The sequence below is a fragment of the Lissotriton vulgaris genome, chromosome 4_1 (genome assembly GCF_964263255.1).
Source record: "Lissotriton vulgaris chromosome 4_1, aLisVul1.2, whole genome shotgun sequence".
NCBI classification, from domain to species: Eukaryota; Metazoa; Chordata; class Amphibia; order Caudata; family Salamandridae; genus Lissotriton; species Lissotriton vulgaris.
In genome coordinates, this window is record NC_141691.1 from 395971214 (window position 1) to 395992530 (window position 21317).

The 21317-nt window shown below is 47.9% G+C and overlaps 1 protein-coding gene across 1 annotated transcript in view; it reads left to right on the top strand.

The window, feature by feature from the left end:
• The window catches only part of ZNF711 (ZFX family zinc finger ZNF711), a 177939-nt gene that overhangs the window by 148816 nt on the left and 7806 nt on the right, over positions 1-21317 (top strand). Inside the window, exon 8 of the mRNA XM_086918776.1 lies at positions 3573-3713. Within this exon, the coding sequence (XP_086774902.1) occupies positions 3573-3713 (141 nt within the window). The remainder of the gene's footprint in view (positions 1-3572; positions 3714-21317) is intronic.

Consider the following 21317-nt stretch of genomic DNA (forward strand, 5'->3'; position numbering starts at 1 on the left):
AGTGTTGACCGATACATCGCTTCTAGGTTGGGGTGACCATCTGGAAGAGGTGGACATCAGAGGCTTCTGTTCTCCTGCGGAGTCCCAGCTCCATATCAACCTTCTGGAGCTGAGAGCCAACTGCCTGGCATTAAAAGATGTCCTTCAAATCCAACAAGGGAGGCTGGTGAAGGTGCTCACAAACAACACCACTGCCGACTGGTAGTCCAACAAACAAAGCGTGGGGTGGTGGTTCAGACACAGTAACAGGAGGCCTTGCACCGCTGTAATTGGATAGAACACAAAGGAATTTTCCTGTGGTGGACCACCTGGCAGGATTATTCAGTGCTTGGGAAAACAAGCTCAGCCTTCGGCACCTAGCGGCATACAAGTGACCTTTATACCTGGATGTTAGTTGGGGTCTCTTCCATGAACGGATAGAATGTTGGCTCGATGTATTGACTACTGAGAACGTGCAATGTCTGCACTCTGCACGTTGGAGTTTCCGAGACGTCTCTTGCTCAGAAATGCGTTCCACCACAGGTGGAACTTGGGACACTTCTATGACTTTCTGCTGATACTACTCCTTCCCTGAGTTCTCACGAAGATCAGGATTGACCAGGTCCATGTCATTCTAGTGAGCGTGGATTGGGCAAGGACAGCATGGTATCCAGAACTCCTGGGGCCTAGTATCGGTCCTCCGCTTTAGGAGGACCTGTTGTTGCAGCAACAGGGCAGGATTCAGCATCTGAGCCATCCCAACTTCCATCTTTATGCATGGAGATAGAGTGACGAGAGATGAACACCTTTGACCTCACTCCGGAGGTGGTTGATGTTTTATCGGCAGCCAGGCTGTTAAGTAAGCAAACAGCTGGATTGCTTAAGTATCTTTATTTAAGCATATAAGTAAAAGAACAGGTAGTGCCAGGAACACAACCAAAAGGGTCTGCAGCCAGTCAATAACTGCCCGTCTCCCTGGAACACACTACACACTACTATTCTAGGCTCGAGCACCCACGAGCCTTAAAGTAAACTTACAATCTAAATGAGAGCAACATAACACATCCCCCCCTTACAAAATACCAATAAATTGAAAAAAAAACAATAGAGTAATAAAACAAAACAAAATAACACATAGGACATCCATCCTATAAAAACTCACATGACATACTCATTTAACCACAACGGTAACATCTTTTTCCTCTTGGAGCAAACAGTATCCTCCTCAAGGCTTGACTGTATATTATCGTCAGCGCCACAAGCACCGTCCACAAAAGTTTTACTCACGCCACCATCCACCACTGACTCATCCACCGACCCTTCCCCTTCCCTTAATTGAGAAGGCACACCCGAGACATCCACATTACAAGAACCACCTTGAGATTATATACCATGCTTTTCCTCCAAGGCGAAACGAGATTGCAAATCGCTATTTTCAAAATAATCTTCCACCCAATCAAAATCCCTAGCTACATCATTACTAGACTCCACTCTATCATGATCCAAGCTGATATCAAAAGCAACATCCTTGAGATTCCACACCTTCCCATCATCCAATCTAACGTAGTTTCGAAAAACTTCCACCACCCGTTTTGCTACATCAAACTTATTCTCACCTTTTTGAACTTTAAAAGGCTTCTTAATGCGAACCCAGTCTCCAATTTTAACCTGGGTATCTTTAGTACCATGATGTCTGTCATAATATTCTTTGCTCTTTAAATGCACATTTTCCAAATTCTTCCTCACTTCATCAATTGACCACTTTTCCAGTTTACCACCAAACATCCATCCCGGGCTAAACTTACATCTTGGAGACCTGCCTCTCAAAATCACAAAAGGCGATAACTCTGAACTATTATGCACAGTAACCCTGTAAGACCACTGGATTGCTCAAGTATCTTTATTTAAGCATATAAGTAAAAGAACAGGTAGTGCCAGGAACTCAACCGAAAGGGTCTGCAGCCAGTCAATAACTGCCTGTCTCCCTGGAACACACTACACACTACTATTCTAGGCTCGAGCACCCACGAGCCTTAAAGTAAACTTACAATCTAAATGAGAGCAACATAACACAGGCTTCCCTCAACCAAAACATTATACGCCTGTTGTTGGGACAAATGTGGGACTTGCTGTGGTGCTCAGCAGAATGGTCTTTAGGCCAAGTTATCGATGTTTTGTTGTTTGTTTTGACTGTAGCCCAGCATGGTCTTGCCATTAGCACATTTATAGAGTAGCTTTCAACTCTTGTCTTTCTTGACGGTAGCTGAATCTGACTTTTGTTAAAGTCAAATGGTACGAGAGTTTAGAGAGGGTTACAACATTTATTTGCTGCTTCTCCCGTCATCATGTCACAGTGAGACCTCACCTTTCGATTGTGCACTCCATTTGAGCCGCTTCACAGCTCCCCTTCTCAAAAACAGTGTTCCTCTTCTCCATAACAGCGCAAGGGTTTGTGAGTGAGCTACAAGCCCTCTCTGCTACCCACTGTACACCACCTTCTTCCCAGACAAACTGGTTCTGGGGAATCAGACATTCTTTCTGTGAAAAGTTGACGACATTGCACATCGGTCAAACGATCACTCTGCTGGCATTCTATACTCTGCTTCACGCTTCTAGGAGGAGGTGAGACTGCATCGCTTTGACCCCAAGAGAGTGCCGAGCTTCTTCATAAATCGTGTGGACAATCAGCTCTTTGTGACATTCGCTGGAGTGAAAAAAAGTCAAGACTGTATAGTAGAGATCCATTTCATACAGAACTGTGCTCTGCATTAGGATGTGTAATGCACTGGCTAAAAAGCACACCTGGAAGGACTGTGTGCTCATTCTACCACAGCCAAACCTGCTACCATTGCATTAGCACACGGAGTCCCTGTCCTAGACATTTGCCTGGCGGCTACGTGGGCATCCCTCCATACTTTTACAAAGCACTATTGTCTGGAAAGTCAGGCCCGCTGAGAAGGGCATTTGGCCCCCTCAGTTCTATAGCACTTTCTGGTTTGAGGCCTTTTAAAGCCCACCTCCAATTAGGAACTGCTTTCTTATCTATTCAAAAACATAGTAATCTATTGCCAAACGTCTCCATCAGAAGAACAACTTATTTACTGTCAGTAATGCGCTTTCTGGTAGAAACTCTATCTAGAAACAGATTCCTCACCAACCATCCAATCGTCCCTGTTTTGTGATGGGATCTTATTAAGAGATAGTCTAAAGTCTAGGATTCTGCACACTAGTCACACCAATTTGCTTTTGGGGCTTTGTGTCTGGGGGTGGTGGGGGCGTGGACAGCCTGACATCAGTGCACTTGAGTGGTGCCTATATAGGCTACTTCATTTTCCAGAGCAGAACGAAGTTACTGCAGTGCTGCATAGCTACAACGTACTGGGGCTCCGAGGTACTGCTGAAAAGTTTCCCGATCCAGTCTGATGCCTGGGGAATAGTCAAAAGGTGAGTAATCTGTGGCTAGATCGAGTCTCTACTGGAAAGAGCATTACCAAAGGTAAGTCACTTTTTCTATAGTTGAATGTTCACATGCCATTTGTTCTTTTCTAAAGTGTATGGTTCATACAGTATGGTAACAACTGGTATGTTTCTAGGCAACAACGTAGATTCAAGGATTGACAACAAAAATGTTACAACAGCACAGTATCTACAAATATGTGACATTACCACAAACAGAACATTTAAACAGAAGACAAAGAAGAGGAGAAGAGGTGAAACGAGGCAATGGCAAACTGGTAAAATGCTTGATTTTCTTTCAGCTGTTTTAATTCAGTTGTTGGGCCTCATCTGTTGATCCCTTTTTCATCTAAATTGGAAGAACATCTGCTGTAATTTGTTGGCAGAGCCCCTGTACCGTTGATAATCACCCAAATTTACCCCATACTATTTAGTGGATTTCTAACCAGAATGAGACAAGAGGAGCCCATTTGCACATCATAGGCAACACCCACTCTTTGATGATTTCAAACAAAAGCTTAAAGTAGAGCTAAGCATTTTTTTATTATACCTTCACGACACCTTTACATGTCCATATTTTGACTGTACTATAACAGACACCTTGACCAATGATTGTGCAGTTTTTTCCACAAAATTATAATTATACCAGTAACGCATGTTTGCTGTCAAAGTGTGTTCTTTTGTTCTGTTAACACCCCCACAACAATTTTTCATTCCTAAAATCTGTACAATCTGTATGGATATCTTCCAGGTAGCAGCCACCATGAAGGCGCCCTCAGTGTAGGTTGTATGCTGTGAGCTATCTCTCCGTAGAAGACCAAGAGTAGAAACGTCATCCTGTAGTGACACAAATGATATTTTCCAGTGTGGATATTTTCCCTACTGCCCAGAACAGGAAGTGTGCTTGCATTTGTGTCATACACTTCCCTCTAGATGGTTACTCTGAGGGATGTCTACAGGTTTAATTTGTTGCAGGGTTTGCTTTACTCATTTTACTCAATCCAGTTTTAGTCAAAGGTCTTGCTACAGGTGCAAGAGTGTTGAACACAGCTGATCCTCGTTGGCCCAGACTTTGAGAGGAGGATTTGATCAGTTGTAGCTGGCTCCTATTCTGCTTACGCACAGGCACGCTTGCTTTTGCAGCAGGATAATCAGGTCCTCCACCCCAATCTTCGGATTTTGGGGTTGCAGCTGTGTAGACTGAGTGGTGCCAACTACAGTCATCCTGGCCACCATCTGAACTTGCCGATGTTATTATACCCATCTGAATACCTGACACAAAATACATTTATGAGGGCTGCTGAAATAGCTTTAAATGGGCAGAGGCATTTGGCTTAGACCCCTTTAAGTTTCTCCTTTCTGATGCTCTATGCTTTGCCTGGGAGTGTCTGGGAGAGTGTATTTGTAAATGGTTATTAGGCCGCACTCTCCATCAGGTGTGTCCCTTACCAGCCCTCCTTGTTCAAGTCAACACTAGTGGAATGTTTTCTGAAAGGTTTGCTTAATTTCTTCTCTCCCACTTTGGTTATTTACCACAATGGAATGTTAATCTTGTGTTAATAGGCCTTATGATTTCCTCATTCGAGTCCATGCACAGTGCGAGTTCAACTTATTCTGAAAACCGTTTTTAGTGGCTGTAACTTTGGCCCTCGGCTACAGGACCTCATCTACTTTCACAATAGTGTACCCAGAGAAAGGTGCACCTGCTTTTTAATCATGCCAAAAGTGGAGTCTGTCTTCCACATGGGCCAGTCCATTACTATTCCATTCTTCTTCCAACCTCCACATTCCAGCAAGGAAGAGAGGAGGCTGCATAGATCTGATGTTCAGCTTGCAGTTTCTGATTACATTAACCCCACACTTCACAATAGAGTGGCCGGTCAGCTTTTTTCTTCAGTTTGCAGGCTGAAAGAAGGGTAATACTGTAACCAGATGCACATTTTTTACATTGGTTTATGCTATGCTTAAAGATCTGCTACGCCTTTGCAGAGAAAGACCTCCAGTTGGCATGTATGCCCACTCCACAAAGGCAGTGGTGCTTCCACTGCTCTTAACAATGGTCTGCCATTGGCCTTTATCTACTGGGTGGTAGATACCACCCCAGACCCATTTAGCACTGATTACTTCAAAGGGGAGCACTATCCACAGCTGTTGGCTGCAGAAGAAGTACTTTTTCTCCCCCCCGACGAGAGCTCTGGCACCGATCTCGAAGTTGTGGATCTTGCACCAGCTCAGCAAACCATGTGTACGGTACCCTATCCCCCTCAACACCATTCGCAAGTCAAGCGGCCCCTCTCCAAGGGACATCCGGCCAGTCTGGAGCACCAGAGACCAGCCGCTGGCCACCACTGCCTTCGGACCATGGTCAGCACTGACCACCATTTTCAGACGTAACAGCCAGCTCAAGATCTGTGTCGAAGAAACCATCAAAACCGGATGCTTTGGCACCAGCCGCTCCCTCCTCAATGCTGACCCACCTATCTGGATCTATACCATGGGCATCAAAATCTAAGCTGGCCTTGGAGTCGAGACCCTCTGCGTTGACTAGAAAGTCTGACTTCGGCTCTCGCGACATCGAACCGATCCCTCATAAACTCCAAGAGGTAATTTGTTTATTCACCCCACACAAGCCAGATCATTGCCCTCCCTCTGGGGTCTGCTGCTCAACCATCCAAACGCCAGCTGTCCTTCAAGGAAGCCCATTCCAGCACCATCCAAGCAGCTCAAGGGAGCAGACAAGGCCAATAGCCCTTTGCCTTGCTCACACCCATCAACTCAGTCTGCTCCACATCTCTCACAGTTTCTGCCTACTTCTCCAGGGAACACCTTTCCTTTACACCCCATGGCTCACCTCATTCTGACACAGTGGACAAAGGGGGAGAACCTTTCATACTCCTCTGCAGGGTGACCGTTAGTACTCCATTGATGCAGACCCGCTGGCAGACACAGATCCCGACTTGTACTCTGCCCACATCACCTCTCTGGATGACCCCACATCCTACCATTAACCTATTGGTTGTTACTCTGCCTTTCATAAGGTAGATCTCCACACTGAATCACTAGAAGGGGATTATCTTTTTGAGAACCTCGCCTCCATCTACCGATCCACCTAATAGTGCCCCACGCTCAAGGCCATGCTCCGTTAATACCCCTGACAATTTTTAAGATCCCATCCGTGCTATGGTCATTACACCCAGGCCGAAAAATGCAAGGCCTCCTCTGCTGACTCCATTTACATTGGTTGACAGCCCCCACCTTACTCACTGGTTGTTACTACCGCCCATAAGAGGGCCAACTCCCAAGCTACTGGTGATGCTACACCACTAGACAAGGAGAGCAAACTTGTAGATGCTGCAGGGAAAAGGGTGGCCACCCAGACTCATATGTGTATGGCTGGATCCAAACTGAGGTGGCATGGTGAGCAAAAATACAATGGATTTAACCGAGATCTGTGACTGGGAGTGAGTGCTTGCCATTGTTCAGCATTCCGTCCATGGTCTTTTAGTTTTGCTATAGTTGCCATAAGTGGGAGTGGTATGCCCACACGTGGGACCCCTGTTTACTGTGCTACTGGATTCAAGCTAGCCTGGCTAATGAGGGGTGGTACCTCCAAACCAGTCCCATGATGCCTGTTTCTGGTCCAGGGAGGACCTGGCTTGGCAGTTCAGGCCGAACTGTTCCCATGAGGAGCAGGATCAAGACTGATTTGCATATGACTGGGTCCAAACTGGGATGGACCCCATTTAACCCAGATCTGATACTGGGGTTGAGTTTTTGACAATGTTCAGCATTCTGTCCATCATCTTTTTGTGTTGCTATAGTTGCCCTAAGAGGGAAGGGTATGCCAAGACGTGGGTTCTGTGCTCACTGCGCCACTGGACTCAAGCTAGCCTGGCTGATGGGAGGTAATACCCAACGACCGGTCTCAGGATGCTTGTTTCCGGTCCAAGGAGGAACTGGCTTTGCTGTTCGGGCTGGACTGTTCCCATGGGGAGCAGGGTCAAGAGTGATTTGCATATGGCTGGGCCCAAACTGGGGTGGAATGGTGAACAATAAAACAATGGATTTAACCCAGCCACGTATTACCTTCAGACACATGGTAGCATCCGGTCCCTCCAGCTCTCGCACCTTGCCCAGAGTATTTGCGCTGGGCTCTTTGCCACAAAATCCATCTGCTAGCAGAGTACTTTCCAAGAATGGATAACGAGTTTGCTGACCTCCTCAGCCGGATGTGGCAACAAGTCCACCAGTGGGAACTCCACCCACAAGCCTACCTTCAGTTCTGGTAATGGGCCTTCCCAGAAATAGACTTCTTCATCACAGCAGAAAACACCAAATGCCTAAACTTTGCCTCCAGTTTTTTTTCACCCAAAATCCAGTGGCAATGCACTATGGATGAGTTGGTCAGGAATATTTTGCTGTACTTTTCCGCCTCTCTGACTACTTCCATTTGTGGTTCTGATGTTTCAGCAGGTGTCTTTCAGCCTTATCCTGGTGGCTCCCACATGGGCACGCCAACTCTGGTTCACAACTCTGCTGGAACTCTCACTGGTTCCTCACAAGAGGCTAACTAACAGGCCGGACCTTCTCACGCAGAACCACAGAGAAATCAGTTACCCAGACTTTGCTATTTGGCTCCTGACGTCCTAAAGTTTGGGTACCAGAATCTTCCTCCTAAAGGCATGAGCTTTCTCAAGGAAGCACGCAGATCTACTACCTGTGCCTGCTATGTGGCCAAATGGAGAGGTTTGAGTTCTACTATCATTCAAACAGATCAACACTTTAACGGCCACAGTGCAGGCCATTGTCTTCTATCTGCTTCCATTGCAGATTTGCAGACTGGTATTCAACTCTATTCTGCTACACATGGCCGCTGTGGCTACCTATCTTCAGAACAAACAACAGGTCTCTCTCTTCGAGATTCCAGCCATTAGGACTTTCATGGAATGTCTAAATAGTCATTCCGCCTCGGGTCCCACTGGCCCTGGCTTGAAACCTCAACATTGTACTGACTAGACTCATGGTTCCTCGGTTTGAGGCTCTCTTCCCCCACCCCCCTTCAGTTCCCCTCCTGGGAGGTGGCTTTGTTAGTTGCCATCAATTCACTTAAGTGTGTCACTGTGCTTCAGGCACTAACCATAGAAGAACCTTTCTTCCAAGTACATAGGGATAATGTTGTCCTCCGCACTAACTCCAAATTGTTCCAGAAGATGGCCTCTCAGCTCTGTCTTAATCAATCTATTAAACTCCTCTCGTCTTTGCACAACTTGACTCAGTTGTGGAACGGGCTCTCCATACATTGGATGTGAAACAAGTCCTCATGTACTACATTGATAGAGCTAAATAATTTAGGAACACACAACAGCTCTTTGTTACTTTCTCTAAACCCCGTAAAGGGAGAGCTCTGTCCAAATCAGGCATTGCTAGATGGATAGTGAGATGCATCCGGACATGCTATACTAAAGCTAAAATAACTTTGCCATTTCCTCCTACAGCCCACTCCACTCGGAAAAAAGGATCTTCAATGGGCTCTATAGGGCTCATTGCAAAAGCTGTTATATGCAAAGCAGCTACTTGGTCTACACCTCAAAAGTTTACTAAACATTACTGTGTGGATGTACTAGCCATCCAACAAGCTGATGTTGGCCAGGCTGTACTCCGTACACTCTTTCAATCTACTGCAACACCCACAGGCTAGCCACTGCTTTTTGGAGAGGAGTGCTTTACAGTTTATGCTCAGCATGTGTATGTACAGCCTCACATGCCTCTTAGGAAAAATGTTACTTACCCTTTAAGCATCCGTTTGTGGCATGTAGTGCTGTCGATTCACATGCACCCAACTTTATTAGTTTTCTCCTCTTACGCATGGACGTCTATCTGTACATTGCTTCACTTCACATTGCATTCTCACCTGTTGTTTGGGATAACAATCTAAGAATGAAGTTGATGGCCATTCATGTTACCAGCAACATGAGGATTCCCTGTACCCTGGGAGTCCAAAGACTTTTTTAAAGAAAATGAACTTGCACACATTCTGGCCCAACACTAGATGGCAAGAGTATGCACAGCATGGGAATCTTCAGCACTATGTGCCACAAAAAGAGGCTTTCACAGTAAGATTTTCCTTCTTATTTTATGCAGTATGGAAATGTAATGGTGCTTGGGGACTGCAGTTTTCATATTGATGACCCTAATTACAAAAACTGGTGGCCACAAACTTGATCTTATATTTACTAACATCCCTTCATTAGTTGCGGAAAAACCTCATCCGCTAATTAGGACTGACCATTTTAGTACCATTCCAATGGAGAATACCAGATATTCAGCCCGAAGTAGACGCTGTTATTCACCACTGGCATTGTATATCGTAAGTACATTTAGAACAAATCTGCTCATACATTAGCATTTATCCATCTGAGGGAATTGAGGAAGCAGTTGATTCTTTCAATTTGGGACTGGTTCAAGGTCTTAATATGTTAGCTCCAATGAAAAAAGGTACGAAAAAGGAAATCCCCTTCAGTAGCTTGATTTGCAAAGTCTCTGCAGCTCATACAATGGAGATGGAAACAATTGTAGAAAGTTTGGAGATGCGAGTATAGATGTGAAGATAAGTTAAACAATAAAACAACACAAAAACTGTTCAGAAACATATTAAGACGTCAAAGGCAGATTTCTTTACAAAACAAATTACGGAAGCAGAAAACTCTTCTAAAGCTTTGTTAGAAATGGGGGTCTCTAGTTGGCAAGGGTTTGCATCTTTGTCCAAGTAGGGACCCTTCCTTCTAGTCAGGATAAGGGAGTTACACTCCTAAAATAACCCATGCACACCCCCTTAGTAGCTTGGCACGAGCAGTCAGGCTTATCTTAGAGGCAGTGTGTAAAGCATTTGCACATAACCAACAGTAACACAGTGAAAGCACTACAAAAGGACACCATACCAGTTTAGAAAAATATCCAATATTTGTATATACTTAACACAAGACCAAAAACAATAAAAATCCACAATAGAGTACTTTTGAAATCATCAGTCATTAATATAAACTTGGATTAAAGTCCCTAGAAGTCGATAGCTCCGTCTGGGCTATCACCCATTGTGAACAAAAAATCCAAACCGTTCTGGCTGTAAGCGGCATTTCGGGCCTGCTACGGTGTCGGGAAGACCCGCAAAACAGTACCTTTAGAAATGCAGGGCATCGGTGATCGCTTGTTGAGCTACGAAAGCACGGTGTCCGCAGGCATCTGTGCAGGAGTAGTCGGGCGCTTGAAGTCACACGTGTTGCAGATCGAACTCCTCATGGTTGAAGTCGGCAGGCATCAGGTGCTGCGGTGCGGCGTGCGGTGCCCTCAGGTCGTGGACAGGCAGCTGCTCAGTGACAGTCGTCCAGCGGCATCGGTGAGACCAGGGCTCCGGTGCAAAGTGATGAGGTGCTCGTCGCAGTGCTGGAAGGTCACGGTGCAAGCAGCGCCATCGTCGTTGCTGAAGCTCTGTCGACGGCTGACTAACTGGAGTCGATGGAGCCGGCGTTGGTAGGCCAAGGCTGTGGTGCAGGAGGAGGACGGTGCGTCGTGTAACTTGCGAGCAGTGCCCATCAACCAAATGCGCAAGCAGCGGTGTTGATGTCAGCGTGGAGCGGCATTGTGTGTGATACCAAGGCAACGATGTGAAGCGGGGCAGTGTGGTGCCCACAGGTCTTGGTGCAAGCAGCGGCTCGGTGGCAGCGTCAGGTGGCATAGTCGGTGAGACCAGGATTGCGTTGCCGCAGTGCCCTCTGGGGTGCCTTCAGGACACGGAGTCAGCAGCGGCATCGTAGACGATGACTGGTTGCTTTTCTTCGGTTACAGCACAAAACACACAGTCCCCAGTGCTGATGGCAGAAGAGCTTGAAGTCTTTGCTGTTCCTGAGACGTCTTAAATAGGGGGCAAGCTCTACCTCAAGCCCTTGGAGAAACTCAGTAAAGAAGTTGTAGAAAGTTCACTCCAGTACTTTCACTGCCGAAGACCGAAGCAGCCACTGCAGGACAACACAGCAAAGAGTTCTAAAGTTTAGGGGTTTCGGCTCACTTTGTATAGCCCATAATCCTTTGTTCTCTGGGGTCAGAGAGTGTCTGTGCCCAGCCAGAACCAGTTCTGTCCTCTCTGGTGCAGCTTCCTGGCAGGAGGTGGAGACCACATTGTCAGAGGCAGACCAGGCCCATTCAGGTAAAAGCAAATCGCCTCCCCCTACTCTAAATGCAGCCCAGGTCTATTCAGCTCATCCCTGACCTGTCTAGACTCTCTGGAGCCACTGCTCCTCCCTGCCCCGGTCACCGCAAAGCCGGACAGTCAATCCACAAACCCAGAAGAGGCACACTGGATGGCTGAGCAAGAAAATTCCTACTTTGTAAAAGTGGTATTTTCAAACACAGAATGTAAAAATCACCTTCACTAAAAGATGCATCTTTAAATTCTGAGTTCAGGCATACTAAACTTTATTCTCCTACCTTGTTCCCAGGGGTTGCTAAGTTTATAAAATGTTATAAGCAAACTCCCCATTCTGTCCTATGGGAACAGGCTATTTTGTTTGCAATAGTGAAAACAAAATTGGCAGGATTAAATATCAGGACATGCAACACACACTAGGGCATGTCCTACCTTTCACATACACTGCACCCTGCCCACAGGGGTACCGTGTCCTACCTTAAGGATGACTGATATGTAAGAAAAGAGAAGGTTAGGGCCTGGCTAGTGGGTACACTTGCCAAGTCGACATGGCAGTACCAGACTGCACACAGGCTCTGCATTGGCAGGCCAGAGTTACATTTACTGGCTGATTGTGTGGGTGGCACAACCAGTGCTGCAAGCCCACTAGAAGCATATGATTTACAGGCCCTGGGCACACACAGTGCACTGTACTAGGGACTGACTAGAAAATCAAATCAGACAATCATGGAAACACCAATCCCTAACGCTGAACAGTGCGCAGAGACACTAAACCAGCGAAAACAGAGCCGAACCGGGAGGTCCGAAAGCAAATATGACAGGGGAAGCATGCCAAAAGATGCCAAGTCTAACACATGTCCCCTCCAGCTAAAAGTAGAGCGAACTACCCAACCTCCTGGGAGTTCTCTTCACTAAGGCGGAAGAACCTGTACAGATCATCGGCGTTGGCGTGTTCTGTGCCAGGGCTGTGTTCCACCGTAAAGTCCATTCCCTGCAGGGAGATGGACCACCTCAACTGTTTAGGGTTGTCACGTGCATTTGCATCAACCATCTGAGGGGCCTGTGGTCTGTCTGAACTCGGAAGTGAGTCCCAAACACGTAGGGTCTTAGCTTCGTCAGTGCCCAGCCCATAGCAAAAGCTTCCCTTTCTGTGGCACTCCACCTCTGTTCCCTGTGGAGTAGTCTCCTGCTAAGGAAGACTACAGGCAGCCCTCTTTGTTCAGTTTTGAGAGCACCGCTCCCACACCATGCTCTGAAGCGTCTGTCTGCATGACTAATTTATAGGAGAAGTCTGGTGCCTTGAGCATGGGTGCCATGCACATGGCGGCTTTCAGGGTATCAAGAGCTTTCTGGCAGGACTAAGTCCAGATAATCTTCTTGAGCTGCTTCCTGGAAGTCAGCTCTGTTGAGGGGGCAAAAATGGTGCCATAGCCCTTAGCAAATCTCCTATAGTAGCCAGTGAGACTTAAAAAGGCTCTCACCTCTGTCTGGGTCTTGGGGATTCCCAAGCCAGAATGGTGTCAATCTTTGCTGTAGGGGCACCACCTGGCCACTTCCTACCTGGTGTCCCAAGTACACCACAGAACCCTGCCTGATCTGGCACTTACTGGCCTTGATCGTGAGGCCTGCCCTCTGCAGAGCCCTCAACACTTCCCGGAGGTAATGTAAGTATTCTTCCCAGCTGGAACTGAACACTTCACTTTCATCCAGGTAAAAGGCACTGAATTCGTCCAGTCCAGCCTACACCTGGTTGATCAAACCCTGAAAGATGGCAGGGACATTCTTCAACCCAAAGGGCATCACTCGGAACTGGTACTGTCCTTCTGGGGTTGAGAATGCTGACCAGTACCGAGACATCAAATCAAACGTGCTGAGGAACCTGGCAGCTCCTAACCGATCAATGAGCTCAAAAACCCTGGGGATGGGGTGTGCGTCAGTCCTGGTGACAGCATGGAGCCCACAGTAGTCCACACAAAACCACAGTTCTGGAGTGGCACCGGTTGCAGCAGTTTAGTGACCTCCTTGTTTGATGTGGTCCCTGACCCGGTCAGTCAACCTCTAAATCTTGTGTTTTACAGGAGGGCTGTCACCAATGTCCACGTTCTGGGTATACCAGTGAGTAACACCTGGGGTCAGAGAGAACAGTGGGGCAAACTGTCCCAACAACTGGTGACAGTCACTCTGCTGCTCTGGGGTCAGTTTATGGGAGATGATCACACCTTACACTGACCCATCGTGCTCCTTGGTGGACAGGAGGTCAGGGAGAGGTTCACTTTCCTCTTCGACCCCATCATCTGTCCCCAAGAGCATGCTCAGTTTGGACCTCTCGAAGTGGGGCTTGAGGCGGTTTACATGGAGAACACTCAAAGGGTTCCTGGAGTCCGCAAATTCACCAGGTAGGTGACATCACTTTTGCGCTCCACCACCTCAAAAGGTCCAGTCGACTTGTCCTGCAAGGCACATGGTTCCACTGGGGCCATGACCCACACTTTTTGCCCAGGATGAAATTCGACCAGAGTGGAATTTTGGTCATACCACTTTTTAATTTCTTAACGGCTTGCTTCCAGTTTCTCCCGAGCAAGTTGCCTGAAGCAGGCAATTTGGTTTCTGAAGTCCAGCATGTAACTAAACACATCCTGGGGAGTTTTCCTGGGAGCTTCCTCCCAGGGTTTCTTCACCAAACTCAGAGGTCCTCTCACAGGGTGACCATACAGGAGCTCAAAGGGACTGAACCCAAGAGATTTCTGAGGCACCTCCCTGCAAAGAGAAGGCTTGGCAAGAGGACTTTCCAATTATGCTCATGGGTTCTGTTAGACCCTTAATCATGCCCTTCAAGGTTTGGTGAATCTCTCCACCAAACTATTACCATGTGGGTGGTAAGGAGTGGTGAACCTGTAGGTTACACCACACTCCTTCCACGGGGATGTCATATGTCGATATGAAATTTGTTCCACGGTCAGAAACCACCTCTCTGGGTAAATCTACGCTGGAAAATATCCTCATTAATGCCCGACCCACCACTGACGCTGTCGATGTTCTGAGAGGGATTGCCTCCAGGTACCAGATGGCATGGTCCACCAAGACCAGGATGTACCAGTGGCCCCACAATATCCATCCCTACCCTTTCAAAAGAGGTTCCAAATACTGGAAAAAGGTTGGAGAGGAGCGTTGACCTTTTTCCCCACTCTTACCACTTGCCTGGCAAGTTTGGCAAGACCTGTAATGTCCATCTGACTGCCTTCGCATTTGGGGCCAGAAGAAGTGGTTGACAAGCCTGGCAAAGGTCTTATCCTGCCCCAAATGTTCTGCTAATGGCTTGTCGTGAGCCAGTCCCAGTAGGACGGTCCTGTAGAACTGGGGTACCACCAGCACACGGGCTGACTCGGGCTCAGCAACCTTAGGCTCACTATACAGTAGACCGTTCTCCCAGTAGATCCAATGTGAGCCAAACTGAACACCAGCAGCATGGTCTGCAGCCTGCTGCCGCAGACCCTCTAGAGAAGGGCACTCTTTCGGCTTTCTGCAGAATTCTTCCCTGGTGGAACCACCTTCTTGCTGCCAAAGTTCAGTTCAGCTACCTGCTCCCCTGTAGGTACCAGGGCATCCCCGTCAAGGTCAGCCTCCTCCCGGGCCGTGGGAACTTCAGGGGCCGGTTTCCCGCGCCACCTGCCCTTTCTCCTGGCTTGGACCTAGGCCACTGTTTCAGGCTCCAGTGATCCAGGGGTCACCCTTTCTGGCCGCCATTGACCGAGAGGGATCAGAGAACCACCCCCCATTCAAAGGGAATATGCACCACCATACACTGGCGCTCCAAGTTTTGTACAGCAACTACTTGGTGGAATGTCCCGGGGACTACCTGCTCCTCAGAGACCAGGTGACACCGGACTGAGGTCACACTGGCTCCCGTATCTCTGAGAGCCTCTACCCTTTTTCCATTGATGGTCACCCAAGTGCTGTATTTCTTTGTGTTAGGGGCAACTGGTCTTCTGGGACCATCTCACTGTCCCCTAGTGAGACAAGGGTCATCTCTGCGGGATCCCCACCCTCCTGTGAGCACCACTCCTCCCCAAGTGCTACGCTAGCTAATACCTTGGTGTGCCCACCGGTGGGTGGCTGTGCCCTCTTGGGACACCTGGAGTCCCTCTTAAAGTGACCCACCTGGTCACATGCAAAGCACTTGCATGGGCCGGTCTCTGCAGGCTTTCATGAAGAGACCATTGCTTTCTTATCACCTGCGGGATGGGAACATTTACCCTGTGTTAGTTTGGTGCCCTTTAGAGAACTCCTGTGCTTCACCCTTGTCCCACCCGCCCACTTTTCTGCTGGGCACCCTGCCCACCTTAGGTAGAGTCTCCCCCAAACGCTTTCTTGTGGACCCTGGTACTCACCCAGTTGTCTGCCTCCATAGCAAGCTTCCTGGAGTCAGTCTTACTATCAACCAAGTGCTGGCGCAGCTCTGCAAAACATAGACTCGATAAGTGCTCCCATGCAATCGAATTGTAGAGCTCCTGAAAATCTGTTACATTACTGCCCTTCACCCAGCCATCCAATGACCTGCAGAAAGAGTCCATACACTCCAACCAAGTGTTGTCATCAGTCTTCTTACTGGACCTAAACCGATCCCTGTACTTGTCAGGAGTGAGACCATACATTGGTGAGGAGAGCATCCTTCATATCCGCAAGGTGAGATTCTGCCCCTTACCGAAAGCTATCAGAGTTTCCCTTTCTTCTTCTGGAAAGAGAGGCCACAACACTGCCCCCCAATTCCATTGAGGGACCCCATTCATGTGAATAGATGCCTCATTTCCCTGGAACAACCTTTGTATGCCTTGAATTCCTTGCCTACATTCTTGGGGGTGTGCACAATTATGTCTTCCTGCCCTGACCAATTGCTGCCACCATCTGAGCCGGTTCTACTTCTCTGATCCAGCTCCTTTATCCTAATCTCATGGTGTAGCATCATTCTTCTCTCCTCCATGGCTAACTTGAGTTTCTCCAGTTCCAAAGCAACTCTCCTTGCTCCCCGCCTGTCCTCCAGCTCCTCTGGGGACAAGCCACTGCTGCCTTGTTTAGAGGGTGCCCCCCTCCCAAAAGCACATGCACCCTTGGAATAGGCTCCTCTGCCTCCATGCCAAGATCCCCAGACAGCTCACTAGCATGTCTAGCTGCTACCCAGGCCCTCAGCACCCAGCATATTTTTGAGTATGTCCTCTACGTAGAGTTCCATCTTACCCGTGTTGGTGGACTCAGGTACCCCCGTAATACGTAGGTTATTGCTCCAGGACCTGGCCTCCAGATCCTCGTTGGCCTGTATCACCGCTAGCAGCTTCTCCAACTGGGTACAGGACTCTGTGATGTTCTCTACCTTGTCTTCTGTATTGAAGATTCGTTGTTCCGCTTCCGTTATGCGCACTCCATGCTTGTCCAGTTTTGCCGTCATAGTATCCATGCGAAGATTGAGGTTATAAGTTTTGCTATCAATTGTGTGTAGGCTTTGCTGCATGACCAGCATCGTGCGTTTGTTTATTGCTACCGCCAGCCTCCAGATCCGTCTCAGTTCCAAGGTAGCCTGGGTTTGCGATTTTTTTTTTTTTAAGGCGCTTGGAGTCAAACGAAATTTTGTACTGCAGCTGTTTATCAGGCTTGCCCATCTTCCCTTCCACCACTCGCCACTGAGCGCCGTGTTACACCCACTGGATTGCAGGACTAGGACCCCCCAACATGATCTCAGTGTCTCCGCTGTAGCCAGATGCTGAGCAAGTAACTCGCCGCACTGTCTTCACGTGTTGAGAAATACGTAAACCACCACCCCACAGCTAAGCTAGCAGAATGCAATGTTTTTTTTTTTTTCCAGATCCCCACAGTGCTGTTGGTCCGAGACCATACGTTGTTCAATCCAGCTGTCTCTAACGTGCCGGCAGCTGTTCACTCCACACGGCCTTCGTTGCGCTTGCGACACAAATCCAAGGCGAAGTACGGGCAAAAAGGGTTTCCTGGCCACTGATGCAATTCGCACTCCCCACGTATTGTCCACTACAACAGGGACGATTCCTCAAGGAACTAACCTGCTCAGTTATAAATTGCAGTGTACGATCTGGTCCCAGGGCTCTGACATCGCGCTTTAGCTGATTGCTCGCTCTTCACCTAGTCTTCTCCACAGTGATATCTGTTTAGGCAAACGTCCAGCGCACATGTCGATGCAAATCCCCAAAATGGCGGGCGCGATCAAAATGTAGAGTTTCAAATCCTCAGTGAAACCGGTCAGCGTGCAAGCACATCTCTACTGGCAGGCACCGTCAGTAGCATGAACAGTCCTGCAGCACCCGAACTCTAACATTTTCAGTAAATATTTAGCACAAGTATTGGGACTTACCGCCCCCACCTCCCGGGCTGTAGGAGCGCACAGTCAGCCGATACTGAAGTTGCACCGACCGTGACCCAAATGTCTTGTTGTGGGAAGCGATCATCCAGACTCTGTCACCACGTCTTGCTTGCTGGTCCATGCTGGGCCCCTGCTTCCGCACTTCACTCGTCCGTGCCGTGATTCTGTATTGCGCTCGAGTTGCTACCGTGCCCCGTTTTCTAGCCCACTGCACCTTTTAGCTTTTCCGTGGCCACTGCGCCAATCCAAGTCCTGCGCAATGCTGACAAACAGTCCAGTCGACATTCTGTTAGGTAGGCCCTTCGCCAGGTTTTACGGCCGTCAGTATTACGCTGGCGCAGCCATGTTGCCGCCGGTGATCGAAGAACGCCTTTCGTGGCTTAAAACATTCAGGATACTCGCCGCACTTGCATCTACTTGTTCAGTACGGTCTGGGGGTCCAAAATCACTGTAGCAAGTCACAAGATGGCTGGGAGAAGTACAGGATTATGTCCGGATAGAGGCCCCGACCAGCAGAGCTGCACTACTGTGCAGCCATCTTGCTTCAGACTCGCTAGCGCCCCCCCAGTTGTTTGCACTTTACAAATTACTTTCATTCGTTCATTCATTGTTCTCCTCTGTATTCTTTCGAAGTTTGACACCAGTATTACGATTATTTATGGCAGCCACATTGGAGCCAATGCACAGTTGTTCATTTTGAGTTCACAAATTAAAAACCATCTTCTTAGTGGCAATTACCTTAGCCCAGGATGGCAACTTGGTCATACCTGCACTTATTAGTTAAGCACCATTGCTTCAACCCCAAGACATGCAATGACAGGTACTTAACAGGGCTCTGTTGCATGATTTCCTTGGCTAATAGGCATTCTCAATTAAATCTCCCAGCAGATATTGCTTTGCAACTCATTCCTTCTGGAAGGAATATGCTGAAAGAAGTATCCATCAAAAGAAAACGTTACTTACCTTCAGTAATAATATTTCTGATGGATACAAGATCTTCCCTCAGGTTCCTCACTACATTCTTTCCTTCCCTGATGGAAGTGTTATTAATAAGTTCCGAGTTAACTGTTACAGGCTGTATTTTTATGGATACTTCTAACCGCAGATTCTTCACCTTAAAAATATCTCAAGTGCCATACTGGATCCGGAAGATTTTTCCACATAGCCCCTGCGATCCAGTAGGCAGCATCATGTGGCTCCATGTCAAACCTGCTCGACCCTGTAAGTGACAAGTGGAGTGGCAAATAGGCACCATCCCAGCGCAATGACGTCAATTCCTTGCTTTCAGTGCCATCATGCATGAATCTGGATATCAGATACACTCTTTCTAAATTGCTTACCAGCATTAAAGGGAACATGTCCCTAAAAATCTATAGGGTTTAAACATTGTAGGGACTATGGCAAAAATTATCTGTGACAGATCCTCCCAATGTATATCTCTGGTGTTTGGGGCTGGGCAACGACTCCTGATCATGAGAGCATTGTGCTTTACTGTGCCTTAAGGCTATTTGGGCATGTGACCCCAAACTCTACATTACTGAACACTGTTTACGTTGTGTAAAGGCCACTTCCAATGGAAGTCAAGGACATGGACCTGGTTCTCGTCTTGGGGCCGGTCCAGTGGCAAGTGAAACGAGAAGTCTGAATCAAAGTAAAAACATAATACGTCCAAGCAGGCCTCATCCGAGAGTCTTCACTTTCTATCTGAGAAGTTGTGAGGACATAAAGGTGCCTGGTTGTCTTTTTCCTGGTTCTTGACTGAGGAACTGATTCTGCAACTGAGCCTGTGCACCCTGAATTTCTTGGTCTGTCGGGAACGACATAACAGCTTGAAGGGTTTAAGGAGGGCATGCACCCATCTATAGAACCTTATTGGTTCCCTCTTCTGCGCCTTTGGACCATGTGGCTCCGTGGAGGCCTCCAGCCAGACTACTGCCGGTGGGTCCACCCTCTATGCTGTCTGTACCTCCTAAACATCCTTCAGATTCTGCCCTGGCACCATTGGATTTCAAACCAATAGTACTGTCTGAGCTGAATACTTCTTGACCTTGGCGAAGCATGCTGGAGCTCAGTACCTTCTTGGCCAGCCTCCATATACTTTGCCTCTGATGGAAAAATGCCCTTGTCTAGGAGCCATCCCCCACCCCTCAGTGCCCACACACTTATTCGAGTCAGACTCTGACCAGAGCCAGCCAGGTTACCTAGGATGATGGTGATGGAAGGGACTAGTTTGCCCCACAATATGATGATGATGAAAAATGTTATAAAGACCTGCAAGAGGCCTGCGGACTGGACATGTCCCCTAACATGTTGCTGGTCTCTCCCCCTGGTCTTGCCATGAAAGAGTCTATCTCATTTGCCATGTTAATTAGGCGTGCAGCCGATGTCTTAGACCTGTTTCCTTTTATAAAAACAAGACTACTCTCAGAGGTGCTACAACCCTGACAATCCTCCTGGGAACCACCACTGCCATTCAGTGAGGTCTTGGCCTATTCCATCTAGGTCTTGCCTCAGCAGCAACTACCCTATTTATATTCGGGGTTGGGGATCCAGAAGATAATGTCCAGGACAACAGGGACAATAGACCTTCCAGTCCCTCGCTCTCCAGCATCAGTCTCCAAGCTGTTTTAGTTTGTCTTTAGCGACGACAACCCTGTGGGGGAGGTATGATCATTCATTTTTTTCATGGGTGACAGGTAATGACATCTGAGAGATGGGTCCTGCAGTTATTCCAACGGGACTATGCCCTGGATTTCCTCTCTGTCCTGACACAGTTTCCACCCTCATCAAAATAGCTTAGGGAGGACCATTTGCCCATTATGATGCAGAAGTGCATGCTCTTTTGGACAAAGAAGCCCTAAAAAGCGTCCCAGCCTGTGAGTGCGGAACTTGGTGCTACACCCGATATTTCCTTGTACTGAAGAAGTGCGTAGGACTGCGTCCTTTTCTGGACCATGGACCCCTAAAAGTCTTCTTGCAAAAGGAGAATTTCAAGATGCTCACGCTGGCCCAGGTTCTATCTGCCCTGTCTAAAGAAGACTGGATGGTGGAGTTGGACCTTCAGGACCCCTATTTTCATCCTACAGGCTTTTCCTGCGATTCAAGGTGGGCCACAATCATTTTTAGTTTGCCGTACTCCCTTTCTTCCTCACCAGTGGCCATCAGGTGTTCACAAAGGTGATGACGGTGGTTGCTGCCCATCCTTTGTGGTCAAGGGTACCAATCTTCCCCTGCCTTCGAAAACTTGACGTTGAATTCAAACTCACCACAGTAAGCCTTTGAACACCTCCAGATGATGGT